Source organism: Ammodytes marinus, assembly GCF_949987685.1.
Source record: "Ammodytes marinus genome assembly, chromosome: 1".
NCBI lineage: Eukaryota > Metazoa > Chordata > Actinopteri > Uranoscopiformes > Ammodytidae > Ammodytes > Ammodytes marinus.
Genome location: NC_137230.1, coordinates 29,124,000 through 29,138,629, shown reverse-complemented (window position 1 = coordinate 29,138,629; position 14,630 = coordinate 29,124,000). Strand labels below are relative to the sequence as shown.

The window sequence follows — 14,630 nt, the reverse complement described above, 5'->3', positions numbered from 1 at the left end:
AATAATAGCCTACTGGAACAAAGAGGGAAGGTTAGCTTTAAGGGTTCAGTCATTTTAAAAACAGCTTCAGATACATAGATTTAGCCTAAATGTGAGAAAACCAGATAAAATGTCTTCATCAAATAATAAATCAAAGGAATCTTTGCATCAGGGTTATGATTTACAATGCTGAAACAATTAGTCGATGACTTGATGAAATATGAAGAAATGTGAAAAGTCATAGTAAGTCTTCTTCTGTTTGTGTAAGATGCCAAACTTTGGAGGAGGTGCCAAGTGTGCCGCCTGTGACAAGACGGCGTACCATGCAGAGGAGATCCAGTGTAACGGGAGGAGCTTCCATAAAACCTGTTTCATCTGCAGTGAGCATTATCTATCTATCTATCTATCTATCTATCTATCTATCTATCTATCTATCTATCTATCTATCTATCTATCTATCTATCTATCTATCTATCTATCTATCTATCTATCTATCTATCTATCTATCTATCTATCTATCTATCTATCTATCTATCTATCTATCTATCTATCTATCCGTCCGTCCGTCCGTCCATCCATCCATCCTGCCCTGCTGCTTGTTGTTTTACAGTTTACCCAATTCTCTCAGCAACCATTAGCAATTTTTCTTTAAATTTTTTATAAAATGTATTTTCTTCCTTGAAGAAGTTTGAGTGGTTCTCTTGGTTTGATAGCCCTCATCATTTGCGGCCTTGTTGTAATAGAGCCAAAGTTCTTCTGACCATAACCATAATCAGCTTCAGCGGTCTAATCCAGAGGGTTAGAGAGTGGACAACTTATATAGGCTTAGTGTTCTCTACACACATGTGTGACTCCTGGCTGGTTCCAGTGGGGGCTCTGAAAGGCCTCTGCGATAAGATAATCCATCTGCTAAGTGTTCATCTCTTCTCAAACACTCACCTCACACTCTTTCCACAAATAGAAACACAAGACATCTGACCATGTGTAATGCCACTGTTGACTGATAAAGCTAGCTGGATGGAACCTTTATTTAACCCCCATTACTACACTAAGACACTCCCCCATTCTGGACAAAGTTTTGCCCTGCCTCATAGTCAGACAATAACTGATTCAAATGTGTGAAAAAATAAAAACTTAATCTGTGTTTCTTTGACACAGTGACCTGCAGAAAAGGGCTGGACAGCACCACGGTTGCAGCACATGAGTCTGAGATTTACTGCAAAACCTGTTATGGCAAGAAATATGGACCAAAAGGCTACGGATACGGCCAAGGAGCTGGAGCTCTGAGCTCTGATCCTCCTGGAGAGAATGAAGACCAGCAGCCTAATGAGTATGTGCTCTTACTGCTTTAAGAGATACAGGCCAAATCTGGGCTTTCATTAAAGGGTAATATCACCCAAAATACCTTGGCAATATATTTTTTATAATAATAATAATCAAATTAAATAAAGATCTTTCTGAAACCCTTCTCTCTTCTAAAACTCATGAAAATTAAACTACAGGTTAGGATGTCAAACACCAGTGACCAGTGATGTCATCCCAATGTTTTTTTTTTCTTTATTTCCTTTAGCGCTAAACCTAAAACCACTTCTTCAAACTCCAATGCCAGTAAACTTTCCCAGAAGTTTGGAAGTTCGGACCTTTGCCCACGCTGCTCCAAAGCCGTTTATGCAGCAGAGAAGGTGATGAGCGCAGGGAAGGTAAGACACTGTGGTGGTGGTTTTTAGTATGGGATTTATCTCTGGCTTTTAGTTTAATGTGATTCTCTTTACTGTACTTTTTATTTCCATGCATTTTAAAACACATCATTCTTAAACGTTAAGTTGGTCCCATTTGCTTTCCTATTGCCCCAAGCCCAGCAGAATTACAACAATCTGGACTTTAACAATCTAACAACCTTGTTCTTTAGAGTCCAAACAAGGTGGTTGTGTGCATGTTATACTGTTTATTGTACAGAAATACTTTCATACTTTCAATGGCCCATCTTGACCGAACTTTGCTCCCCTTCCATCTTGCTGCATCTAAGCATGAATTGACCCACCACCTCTTATTCATGCCCATGCAAACTTTGAAGACCCTAGAAGACACAATTGAAGCTTAAGCAGGACTGTTAGTTCTATTTAAAAGCTTGTTTTTATCTTAGATAAGCTTTACATTTCATAGTCATTATTATCTGTGACGCGCGCGCGTGTGTGTGTGTGTGTGTGTGTGTGTGTGTGTGTGTTTGTGTGCAGTCCTGGCATAAAACTTGTTTCCGCTGTGCCCTGTGTGGTAAAAGCCTGGAGTCGACCACAGTGACAGACAAGGATGGAGAAGTGTACTGTAAAGGTATATACACAATGTGTGCACACACACACACACACACACACACACACACACACACACACACACACACACACACAGATCAGATTTGAAATACTATTTATCATTAATTAAGCATTGTTTTCTGATTTTCCCTTCAGTTTGCTATGCCAAAAACTTTGGCCCGAAAGGATTTGGACTGGGGAACGAAGCCATGTTGGAGGAAAGAGAGTGAATAATTCTGGTTTTAAAAAACTGAAATTTATATTCACTGTCTTACACGACAGCTGTTGCCTTTGCCTTCACACTGGATGATGTTTTTAATACATGAAATATGCCATGTTGGGCAACAAAAGAATTAAGCAATATTTTAAGGTTGATGAGTCCAAAATAAAAGTATTTTGTTACCTTAACATGTGCCTTGAATGGAGTTATAATGGGAAAAAATATGTTAATACTGCAGACTTTGCCAGCCCTGCTCATACTGTATATTGATGAATTAATTTATTCCACTGCTACCTTCTGCAGTGACAAGACAATTAGCAGTGCCTCATCTTAATTATTAATAGGATCTTATTTGCATTCATAAATAATTATGTGCAATAACTTATCAAGGCAACAAGTTCAAGTGACTACCATACGTAATGTATTAATTTATCCCAAACAATTATGTGTGAGCAGCCGTGCAGAGCGGTATGGGATTAGACCTTTTTGTTGAACTAAAATTGGAGCCATTATCTCAAACTGTTTAATTAGCTGAGATGACAACGCAAAGGAGAGAACGTTCACAGAGTTAAAGCAGCGCAGGGGGTTAGAAACTTGCACAACCACACACTCAAATTCCTTTTCTTTATCTTTTTATATGAAATGTGCTTAGTGGAGCTTTAAGAAACTAGAATTCAATTGTCAGGCCCGTTAATGTTAACACATTAATTTGATTAATATGACTTACACTACTTTCCAAAAGTTTGGAATCACCTTTTATATGAACTTGTATGTTCATGTAACCTTTTATATGAATGTTTTTCTTCTTTCTTTCAATACCTATTTGAACAGATACAACTGTATAATTCAGACACCAAATCTACCATTTACATTTCTATTAGTTCTGGCACCCAAACAATAGTAATTGAACGCTTAAAACTTGCAGTTATAAAGACAGGCACAACTTTGCTTTATTGAAGTACGACAGTGGTCATTCATTATTAAACACATGCAACTCTTACAAAAGTCATAAAATCAACTGTTTACATTTACAAATACTTCCCCCCCCCCTCATAGAACAGATGATAAAAAATAGGCTTGATATGTTGATAGAAAACAACCATCTTAAATCTTTAATTGCAATTTAGGCTTTTAAAGGTTTATTAACCTTACCCAAACTGAAACATTAGTGATTTTTCTTTTTCACTTACATTGGTCAAGTATAAGGCAGCAGCAGTCTGTACAAAGAGCAACCGATTCAAACAATATCTACACAATGCTCTGTGTTTTCACAACTTTAGATATCGTGGTCTCTCTTCACAAGGAGCAGAACTGTTAAAAAAATAAATTATTACACTTTGTGCTTTTGGTCCAGAACCACTGAAAAAGTCTGACCCTTGACCCTGAGTGCAGGGTAGCGGAGAGGTCAGACCATGTCTGTATGTCCGAACATGTGTTGTTCACGGCCGGGGGGAAACTGCTGAGTCCAGTCGATGACGGCCGGTTTGAAGAAGCCGCAACAACGCAGGTGGAAGAAGGACACCAGGTTCCGCACCACGCCCAAGCTGCAGAGAGAACATTAGAGACAGTTCAGGAGACTGACCTTAAGACCAAAGACTGATGATGTCTTTGAGGAGTTGCATATTGTTGGTCAGCTATTTTCCACTTTAATTGAACCTTTCTAAAAAAAAATCTTGGGATATTTGTATTTTGAGATCGTTTTATATGTGAGAATAAATCGTTTGTGTGGGTTCATGTGTCGCAAATTAGTTCCCCTCAAAGTGTCCCATTGAGTGACAACTACAGTATGTTGAATTGCACAGAGTTAAATGATATGGACAAAGTAACAAGAGATTGGATTTATCAAAATAAAATCAGGAGTTTCTGAATCAACCGGGTCCAGCACGGTTTACCAGAGCTTTCAGTGCTGACCAATCCTCAAACATTTTCAAAAAAATTATTCAATTGGAGATTTAATTGTATACTTCACTATACATATATACTGCACTTTTCTTCACAAAGTCATATCAAAATAACTCGCCAAAATACAATGTAGAACTTTTTCAAATTGAACCACCTCCGACTGAATAATGGACCAAATATTTTCATGATCATGTTTCATGTTCTGTTCAATCCAGTCATACAATCCAGTCATACAATCCTAAAATAACAGCCTTATGTTTGTCAGATCTGTGCTGAGACATGCTGTGAAACAGTAGTTCAATGGAAAATACATTTTCAGATCCAGTTACAGGTTAACAAGTTGAGGCATTCATTAGCAGTTCCAGTTGCACAATCACAAACCACTCAGTAGACGTTTACAAACACCAGCTTACACATGTTAATACGATTTGTCCTTGTTTTATTTGCATAGAGACTAATCTCACATTTGGCTCTGTCGTAACAGTAATAAATCAGGGCTTATGTTAAATGAGACGTTCATTACTGCACAAGGCCTTGACTGAAAAGCATAAATCTCCGCCTGCATCATAATCACAACACAGCCATTAATTAAAGACATTAAGCCTCTGACATTGATTTAAAATGTGTTTACCAACTGAAATAAAGGACATAGCTTTATAGAGACAATACAAATACATTAAGAAAGTATTTCAAAAAGAAGTGCACTAAACAATGCCACGACTTATATAGAAACTCACTTGTATGGATTCTGTCTCAGGGAGCCTGATTGTCTGAGTTTCATCTGGTGGAGTGTCAGGTTGGTCCGCTCTGCTGTGGTCAGACCCAGGAAGGCAATCTGCTCTCACACAAAGGAAAAACATCAATCACCACCACGGAAGAAAAGAATCTCATTGTGTTTTCAAATGCAACAGATAAGAGGAAGTCAACGGAGAGACATTTCAAGAACTAGCTCAACAGGTTTGGTCTTGCCACTTCCAACACCACAACCACATAAGCTATGCTGGTGTATTTCCATGATTTGACAATTTCAGGGACGTCATTCTAGTTGAGCTGAAATTAAAATGTCTAAAGCTAGAAACAGGGAAAGCATGTTTTTGAGATATTAGGAATTCTAGCTTAAGGGGGCGCTCACACTAGGCATTCTTACCATGCTCAAACACAATCAATGGCTAAGGTCTAGTTTGTTTGACCAGTTCAAGCAAAGTACACTGCCTTGGCCCCGGCACTGTTGGAAGAGGTGTGCTTCGGCGCGGTACGGATGCTAATGTGCGGGGGAGGAAGGAGGGAGGACAATCGCGCCTAAGCACGGCACGGATGAACCGTGCTAAGTGGTAGTGCTCCCTTAGATAAGCAATCTGTAACATTACTTTATAGCCAATATTATCTATTTTTATATTCTGATGATATATACACACTTATTATTATTTCCTCGCACAATTATTATTATTTTTTATTTTTTTTAAATAAAAAGCAGTAGGCTCTTTGAGAGTGGCCGGTCACCTGGTAGAGCTGCAGTAGCAGGGTCAGGCCGGACCAGCAGGTGTGATAGAAGGCCAGCAGGAAGACACCGAGCAGCCAGGGAGAGCAGCCCACCAGGGCAGAGACCACACCCCACACGCCCTGGTCCGCGTAATGCAGGACGCAGTGGGTCGACCAGTCTAAAAAATAAAATAGACACAGCACGGTCATATGTAGCCGGGGTAAATGTGAAACAGTGTCGGTGGTTGTTATTACGATGTATGTGGAGTCACTTACACTTGAGACAACCGTAGAACATCCAGGCTCCCATCAGCATGAGGGAGAGCACAAAGAGGACAAAGTAGTGATGGTTCCTTGCACCTGAGAAGGACAAATGTGTAAAATAAAAGATGGTGAGCACTTCTAAAAGGTGCCGACATTGTACTGCTACTATAATAACTGGTCACATCCTAGGGGTCAAAACGCAAGTGTTAAATGCTGCCCTGGATATTGAAATAAATGAATACAAACTACTTAATTTAAAGGAAAATGAGCTGACACAAACAGTTCGTACAGCCTCAATAATATGTATATTTTGATGCAGATTAAACATTTTCAGAGACTAAAATAACAAAAAAAAATCTAATCTAACATGCAATGTCACTTTCATACCTATGCAGCCGTTGGTCCAGATTGAGTGGTGGTCCTGCTTGGCCACACAGGAGTCACAGTAGAAGCAGTGGTTCGTTCTCATCGGTTTCTTTGTCTGTAAACAAATCAATGTCAAACCGTGTCGGTTGTGTAGGTTGTAAGAAACAGAATTGTAAAAAGTTAAGGTTGTGTGTTCAAACCTCACCATGCAAGAGGTGCAGAATATTCTGGGGTCCAGACAGCCGGCCTCAGCCAACACCAACACATTCTGACAACACAAACAAACATCCGCTCATTTGTACATCTTACATTTACGAGTGAAATTATATTTTAGAATGTCTTAATTGTTAATAGCCCTCCAACCATTTTCTTCTCTTCTTCGGTTGCCTTGACGATGCCTGGGTCGCTCCTACAGGTGCGGAGGTAGTAGTAGAGCAGAGCAGTGGCATTCAGGGTGAACAAGACCTGAACAGTGGCGCTCTGCCCATGTGGGGTCAAAGGTTAAGGAGCGCTTCATTTATCATCTTCATCAGAAAGGCTAAAATATCAAACTTTAAATTACATAAACTAAAGGAACATAAGCTTCTATCTTATTCTTTACTAGATCTTCTTCACAGTGTTTACTTCTCAGCACCACTTGGCGTTCTTTTACTTCCAATAAAATCCACAGTAGCTCCTAAAAATGGGTTTCTGACCAGCCATCTAGAGGGGCGAGACATGCCAACCCCTAAGACCGAAGTCAATGCAAGTTTATTTATATAGCACAATTCAGACACATGGCACTTCAAAGTGCTTTGAAATATATATTTTTAAAGACAATAAAAACAAAGCAAATAAAAAGTTACAGGTAAGAAGCAAACAGAAAAAAACAAACACTGACCCCAATTTGGAGGGAATATAACAACTGAAACTGTCAAAGAAAGGATATCTGGCAGGAACCAGAGGCACCATGTGACGATCATCCAGAAGACTGAGGCCATTAGACTTGCAGCTGGTAGCAGAGACTGAAAGGTTGCTGGGTTTGGGAAGTTCCTGTATAGAAAAAAGCATTTCTCAGTTTTATACCACATGCAGGTCTACATGAGCACTGGAGCACATTTATTCATTTTTTATTTGTATTAATCAAGGCCAGCTCAGTGGAAGTGTGTCCTCACCTTGATGCCAGACTGACTACACCCATCACACAGGCCAGCAGGATCCCTTTGAGCAACCACGACTCTGAGTTCATATCAACTATGGCGCCCACACTTCCAAACATGGCGGTGCAGAGCAAAAACAGAAGAAAGACCTGAAAAATAAAAATAAAAAAAGTTGTTTCTAGAGATTAGTAGAGATTTGTGTTTTATGTATACACTGAAGTTAATTGCATTTTCAGAAGGTGTGCGTCTGTTTTTTTTTAGTATCTGTATACCTTGTATCTGTTGACTATCCGTAGGCAGCGAGAGTTGGAGCGAATCCTCTCCTGTTTGATGCGACTGAGCATCTGGATGAGCAGCGGGCTGTGCACCTGGTGGGCCAAGTCCAGGGGTGTGTGACCCTGAAGAAGACATTTAGAATTTAAAGTAATATTAAGCATTGATTATGGACAATGTTCGCACAGTGAGTTCCTGAATGGACAGGCTGCTCTGTTATTGTACCATAGCACATGCACACCATCAAAACGTATTGATTTTGAAGCATTGGTTTTGCGAATTGAAACTCACATTGATGTTTTCTGCATCCACACTTGCCCCGGCCTCAAGCAGGATGTGGGCAGCGTCTACGTTTCCCGCCAGCACAGCGCAGTGAAGCGGAGTGTTCCTATTCACTTTGTCCACAGCGCTCACAGAAGCATTGTTTTTGATTAAGAAGTTTGTGGGTTCAGGCCTAAGGCAGAAGAAATGGGACGTTTTAGTTCTTGACATCTTCTCCAGATACATATGTCAAGGGTTTGTGAATACATTTTTGTTAAGTTTGTATTAGATTCTTAACTTCATTGACTCCTCTTTCCTCAAACTGGATTACAATGTCTTTACATATGAAGAATTATTTCTTATATTGATCTTAAAAGAATACAAAACAAACATCAAAGAAAGCCAGTGCATATCTTTTCTCATTTGAACAGGTGTTTCCAATCTCAACATTGTGTAAAAATCCTCACAAATATGATCTCCATTCACAATATTCAATAATATTTAGGTGTATACATATTTACTTAAAAACATTGGGTTTGAAGCTATGCTTACCCAATAATCTTCTGGGCTGCTAACATCAGGGATGTCTGTCCGTTGCAGTCAGGCCCATCAACTTCCTAAAGGCAAGGAGGGAAATGAGAAGATTACCAAATAGGAAAATTAAAATAAAATTTGCACTTTGTGAAAAAAAGACACAAATGCATTTATAAAATACTGTTTAAACACGAGCGAAGCTAAAGTATACAGTGTGTGTGGAGTCTGACCTGTCCCTTTGCCATAATATAAGCTGCTATGGCCATGTGCTGGAAGAGGATGGCGAGGTGGAGAGCACGGTAACCTTCTCCGTCTGCGATGGTGGGATCTGCTCCGTATCTCATCAGCTGGATCACCATGGAGAGGTGGCCCTGCCTCATCATTGACAAAAGCCACAGACAGCTTTATGGAGGAAGCACTGAACTAACTAAGCCTCAAAACAAGTCAACACCGTGGGGAAAACACATCTGCTAATTGGAAAAACTAAATGCATAATTCTGAGTATTCTTTTTAAGGGTTAAAACAAGTTTGTATCTGCATTTCTGTCTTATTGTGCATATATTAATTTTTCTTTAATTTACCTTTTTATCCAAATGTAACAACAACATATCTGAAAATATATTATAATATTATTGTAAATGAATTTCAGTAGCTTAAAACTGCTGAAAATAAAAAATAATATATTTAAACAATTGCAGCTGGATTTAATAAAATCTTAAAATAAAAACAACAAGACAAAGCCTAGCAATGAACACCTTTATGGTCATTCAGTCACCTTATGGCCCAGTGAAGAGGAGTCGAGTTCAGGTCTCCTCCAAGCTGGTCAACTATGGCCCCTTTAGAAATATAATACCTGTCAGGAAACAGCAGGGAAGATGCATAGCAGCAAAAATCAGTGTCAACCGTTTTGAACATTTCTTGGTGGAGCAGAGCTTATTGTATTTCAGTTCGGCTGTCTCCATTTCTTTTCTGGACGTTGTGGATGAAGCTGATTTATTTTTTACTTAAAGCACAGTGCTTCGTCTAATACACTTCTTACAATAAAAGATAAAATACATGAAGTCCCTTATTCTCAGCCCAGTGTAGAGCCGTGCAGAACAGTCTGAAATTCCAAAATTACCGTCATAGATTGATACAGGACTTCTACTCTGATCAGATAGCCTTTGTGTTTGGACAAATATAGCAAGTAGACTTCAGGATAACGCTATAAATATATGTTTGAATGACATATTCCTGGCCTCCTCCGGGTAAGTCAGTCATAATGAGACAGAAACTATTTCTTGCGGGTCTTACTTGGCCAGCTCGGCACGATTGTTGATGGCCGCCCAATGCAGCATAGTGACGTTCTCTTTGTCCGGCTGCCTGACATCATATCCTGCTTCCACCAGCTCCTTACAGCGCTCAAGAATACCAAACCTGAGACGACACAGAGAAAAACACTTCAAACACAGCAGTAATAATAACTACTTGAAACTGTTAAGTCCAAAAAAAAGAAAATACATTAAAAAAAGAACACCAAATAAACGATGAACAAAAATACTGCTAAAGTATGGAAGAGTTTAAAAAAAAACTAATTTCAAACTTATAGCCAGTTGACATTAATTAAATCATAGTTTCAAACTTTGTGGAAAAAGAATTGCAGCACACATGGTTTTCTTTTATTGATGTTTAAACAGCCAGGAGGAGCTCAGCAGATTATTTTCCTTTTTCCACTCTGTTTTACAAGAAATGACCTTCGCTCTGCTGCACCTCAAATCGGCTAGCAAATGGAGTCACCCTTAAGTACTGCTGTGTACACATCTTAACTAAAGCACATTGACAAGTTTGAGCAACCTTTTTTTTTTGTTACACCGTTTCTTGATTGTTGAATTAGTTGAAAAAAAGAAGAAGAAAAAAAAGATGGTGCTGTGATTTCTCAGAGAGCTCTGAAAGCCTTGGTGCATTCCTTGAATTTTCTCCTGTGCAAATCTATAGTGATCATATGCTTGTCAATGGCAGAGTTTTAAAAGGGCATTTCAACTATGTGCTTCAACTATCCAGTAAAAGGTGACAACACCAAAAACAAATATACTTAAATGAACTTTAATTAATTATAACTAAGGTTTTATTTTGTAGTTTGGGCTATAATTCCACTCAGTAAAGATAACATTCTTACATCTGGGACACAAACCAACAGTGTAGCCAAACTAGAATGAGTCTGATTCAACTTCTGCCTACTGTACAACCAGGTTCAGTGATTTACTTAATCTGGCTAAACTGTTAGCCTGTGACCATATTGTCTAACCGCTTGTGCTTTTATTTATTTATTTATCTGAAACACAGGGAAATTAATCCCAAATTGCAGTAAAAGGAAATTATAATGGTTTCCTGCTTACTTACCTTCTTCAACAACACTTCACATCGTATTTAAATTGAACTGAATGTAACAATGTCCACTAGTTGACACAGAGCTAAGGTTGCACCACTTACTGCGATGCCTTGACTATGTCCCAACTGCCACTGTCGTCCAAGTGCGACCGTTTCTTGGGCTGCTGATTGAGGTTCATGGTCTGTTCTGGGCTTTTGCCGAACTGTCCGTGAAAGCCCGTCATGAAGGGGTGTGCCGCTCTCGGCCCGTGACTGTGAGAGTGACCTGGATGTCCGTGCTGACAGCCGTCATGCGAGTGACTGTGAGCCTGCAACAAACACGCAAAACAAAACACACAGATTAGGTCCACATATATACATATGGAGTCAGTCATACTATATACACTACTGGGAACTTACAAGGGGCAAAAGCTGGTTTTCTGATTTGAGTAAAAGGAGGACAATTTCTTAAAAAGCATGACTTAGTGATAATGGAATCACAGCATCCCCCGCATCATGCTCGGCCAAAGTCCTTTGCTGCATGACATCATCATTTCTTGACAGAGCTCTCCTGTCTCTTATCTAACAATGTCAGACTAAAATCCCCAAATTCTTAAAAAACACAGACACAAGATGAGCAGTTAGTCAATTCAAATATACTTTATTCCAGGGTGCTTTAATGCAATATTAGACATTAATACATTTTCTGCATCAATGTTATACCCTTGATTTAGTTGTGTCAAATGCCCCAGTTTGCTGGATTAGGCCAAAAAGCAATTTAAAAAAAAATATTAGTCTTAAATGAATAGACATAGACATTAAGTGACATCTCTAATGGCCATTGGATAAAGTGATGATTATATTCACAAAAAAAGACATTGCTTGATTAGTTACCGTGCTAAGAAAGTACTTCTACAGTGATAGAGGATTTTCTCCATTTCCCAGATGATATTACACACTATTTTGGGTAAATTAAAATATTAAATAGTTTGATTAGTATAATATGTGATTACTTGTAGTGTATTGCTCCTACACAATGCAATGGAATTGTACTACCATGGATGTGAAATAGTAGTATTCTGGGGTTACAACCATACAACAGCAGCAGCAGTAATAGCAGTCTTTTCTTTTATCTTCCTGGATGTTGATGCTGATGGTCATACTACAGGCTGATTCCATGATACAGACAGATGGCTAACTTCACAACATATGGCAAAGGCTAACCACTGTCTGCTTTAAGTATAAACACATGTGGATTAGGATGAGCACATGCGGCAAACGACTTACTATTAGAAAACAGCCCGGGGTTCAGTAGTGACAAAAGATTTCAGTTTTGCAATAACAGGCGTAGGTAAGAAGAGGGGTAAGTAATCAGGAAATGGTTTAACACGCGCTGGCCGTCAATTGCATCATTGTGTCAGACAAATTAAACAGACTTTGTGTAACGTAAACGCCATTGGCTTCATACAAAGAACATTTGCTGAATCTGACCGCTGAGGATGAGCAAAGATTAGTTAGCTGACAGGTCGTGTGTAACCAGGTAACTAGCAGCATGCTAACTACGCCCACTCAAGCTAACATACTGACAGTTGAACCGCCTATGTCGGTCAGTGGAGACAGGTTATTCCGCCTCTCAGCAACTTATAGTAAACGGCAAGCTAGCTGCTCAATGCTAACAACCCTCTGACATAATCGTGTTAGGATATATCGTCTCCAACAGACGAAGCGGTAACAAGCGCGATAGAAGCAGCTTAGAAACACAAACCGACTCACATTATCCTCCTCGCTCCAGTCCATCTTGTTGCGAAGGAACGAAGGAAAAGTTCCTGCTGTTGGACGGTTGATAAGGGCCAGAATCAACGTACAACGTCCGGTGTGTTTTTCAAAATAAAGTCGCGAGGAAGGACTTTGTTAACGCCTTTTGGAAAATGTGCATATTGTTTTACTTTTTATTTTGTTCATTTACATATATTCTCACGTCATATATGACAGCTCTACACATCCCCAATACCGTATTCTGTTTATTTCTATCTTAAACCCTATCAGTTCTGCCCTGCCTTCCCTTATCCTGTTATTTTATTTTGAAGGCAAAAGTGTTAAACAGGAAATCTTTCTGGCAATTTGTACTTCCTTGATGCGTTATTCTTCCTGAACATGAAGCCGGCATTTTCATTGGGCTATTCTTTTACCCACGCCTACTGTATACATTATTTTATATAGATCTATGATCATTACAGAAAAATGAAACAGAATGCATAAAATCAAGGATTATGCATAAACTACATTGTCTGGAATATAAACGTGTAATGAAAATAAATGGTCAAGAGAAATTCATCATACATTTGGGGTTTTAACCTCTCCGAAAAAAAAGTCGGCCTGTGAATAAAGGATTAAAAACTAAAAAAAATCTCAAGCAAAGTGCAAGTTCTTCAAACTTGTTCCACACTGTACGGTGTCATTACCAAATAACCAGAGACTAATATGGATTAAAAAATAAACAACAGAAATGTCATGCGGTTGCCTACTGCAGCATATGGTCCCACACACCATAGGCTCACTGACAGCTTCATCTTACAGGCCATGATAATGTTGAACCTTTAGGCTTTTATATGTTGGATTGATGGAGGGAGAGCCTAAAGTATAAATCATTGCATTGCCAACGACTGCTCCTTGAAAGTTGAGGTTTGAGGCAGTAGATGGCGCCATTGTTCAATCCATGATCAGATGAGTTGCTGTCTGCCAAAGAGTCCTAAATGTAGGCCTATGTGTTATGCTGTCAATGTACAGGATTTAATGGACTGTTCTTATACATATATTAACATTTAACATTTCAACATTTAGTGATAAATCTGGTGTGTCATGAATAAATAAATGTTTTCAGACTAGCTTGAAATAAATAATCCATCACAGTGAATATCAAATCTGCTTTGATTGTTTTTGCACAATAGAAAATCTTATTGTTGCTGGGTGATGCAGTTTGATTCGACCTTTCATAACATACATGAATTCAATACCTACCTGAATGGAAAAAATAAACAACAAACACAATGATAAGCTTTGTAGTAAAACACTGCAAAACACTTGCAATGTTAAAAGAGAGTGTACACAGTAAACATTTCAAACGTTGAGTGTGTGCTGCAAATTATTATTATTTTTTTTAAGTTATGCCACTTTGGCAACTTTCTCACAGTGACTACCTTGGTTTGATTAACAATAATTTATCAACTGCACTTTTAAGAAATTACGATTTCAACATCCATTTAAGTATTATAGGTTTTCTGAGCCCGACTAGCATGACTTCACTCACAGTTTCACACATCCACACCCCGAAACTGACAACTATATTTTGATCGGCTGGCTATTGAGCATCTCCATCGAAGCGGTTGCGGTTAAAAGGCCTTGCTCGAGGGCACCTCGGCAGTGACAATCCTGGAGGAGGCAAGTGCTGCTCTTTCACCTCACCATATAGTTTTATCCTGCCGGCCAAATGTTAACATAAACATGTACAGTATATCAATTAAAACTCAAGACTGGAGGACTTGTTGAAAAATACATTTTGTG

General features: G+C 38.9%; 2 protein-coding genes across 2 annotated transcripts; one reads left to right on the top strand and one right to left on the bottom strand.

Annotated features, from left to right (window-relative positions):
- Positions 1–247: 247 nt before the first annotated feature.
- Positions 248–2,515, top strand: csrp3 (cysteine and glycine-rich protein 3 (cardiac LIM protein); the record flags this gene model as incomplete). Its single annotated transcript, XM_080033547.1, has 5 exons — positions 248–359; positions 1,138–1,309; positions 1,550–1,679; positions 2,214–2,307; positions 2,442–2,515. 5 exons carry the CDS (start codon positions 248–250, stop codon positions 2,513–2,515), a joined length of 582 nt encoding a protein of 193 aa, XP_079889673.1.
- Positions 2,516–3,510: 995 nt separating this feature from the next.
- zdhhc13 (zDHHC palmitoyltransferase 13) lies at positions 3,511–12,929 on the bottom strand. The gene is made up of 17 exons (XM_080031069.1): positions 12,843–12,929; positions 11,193–11,398; positions 10,017–10,139; positions 9,499–9,576; positions 8,954–9,098; positions 8,742–8,806; positions 8,220–8,382; positions 7,928–8,053; positions 7,671–7,804; positions 7,445–7,548; positions 6,880–7,004; positions 6,722–6,784; positions 6,538–6,631; positions 6,163–6,246; positions 5,908–6,065; positions 5,145–5,242; positions 3,511–4,049 (listed from the first exon to the last, which is right to left on the bottom strand). Exons 1-17 carry the CDS (start codon positions 12,864–12,866, stop codon positions 3,911–3,913), a joined length of 1,929 nt encoding a protein of 642 aa, XP_079887195.1. The 5' UTR covers positions 12,867–12,929; the 3' UTR covers positions 3,511–3,910.
- Positions 12,930–14,630: the final 1,701 nt, after the last annotated feature.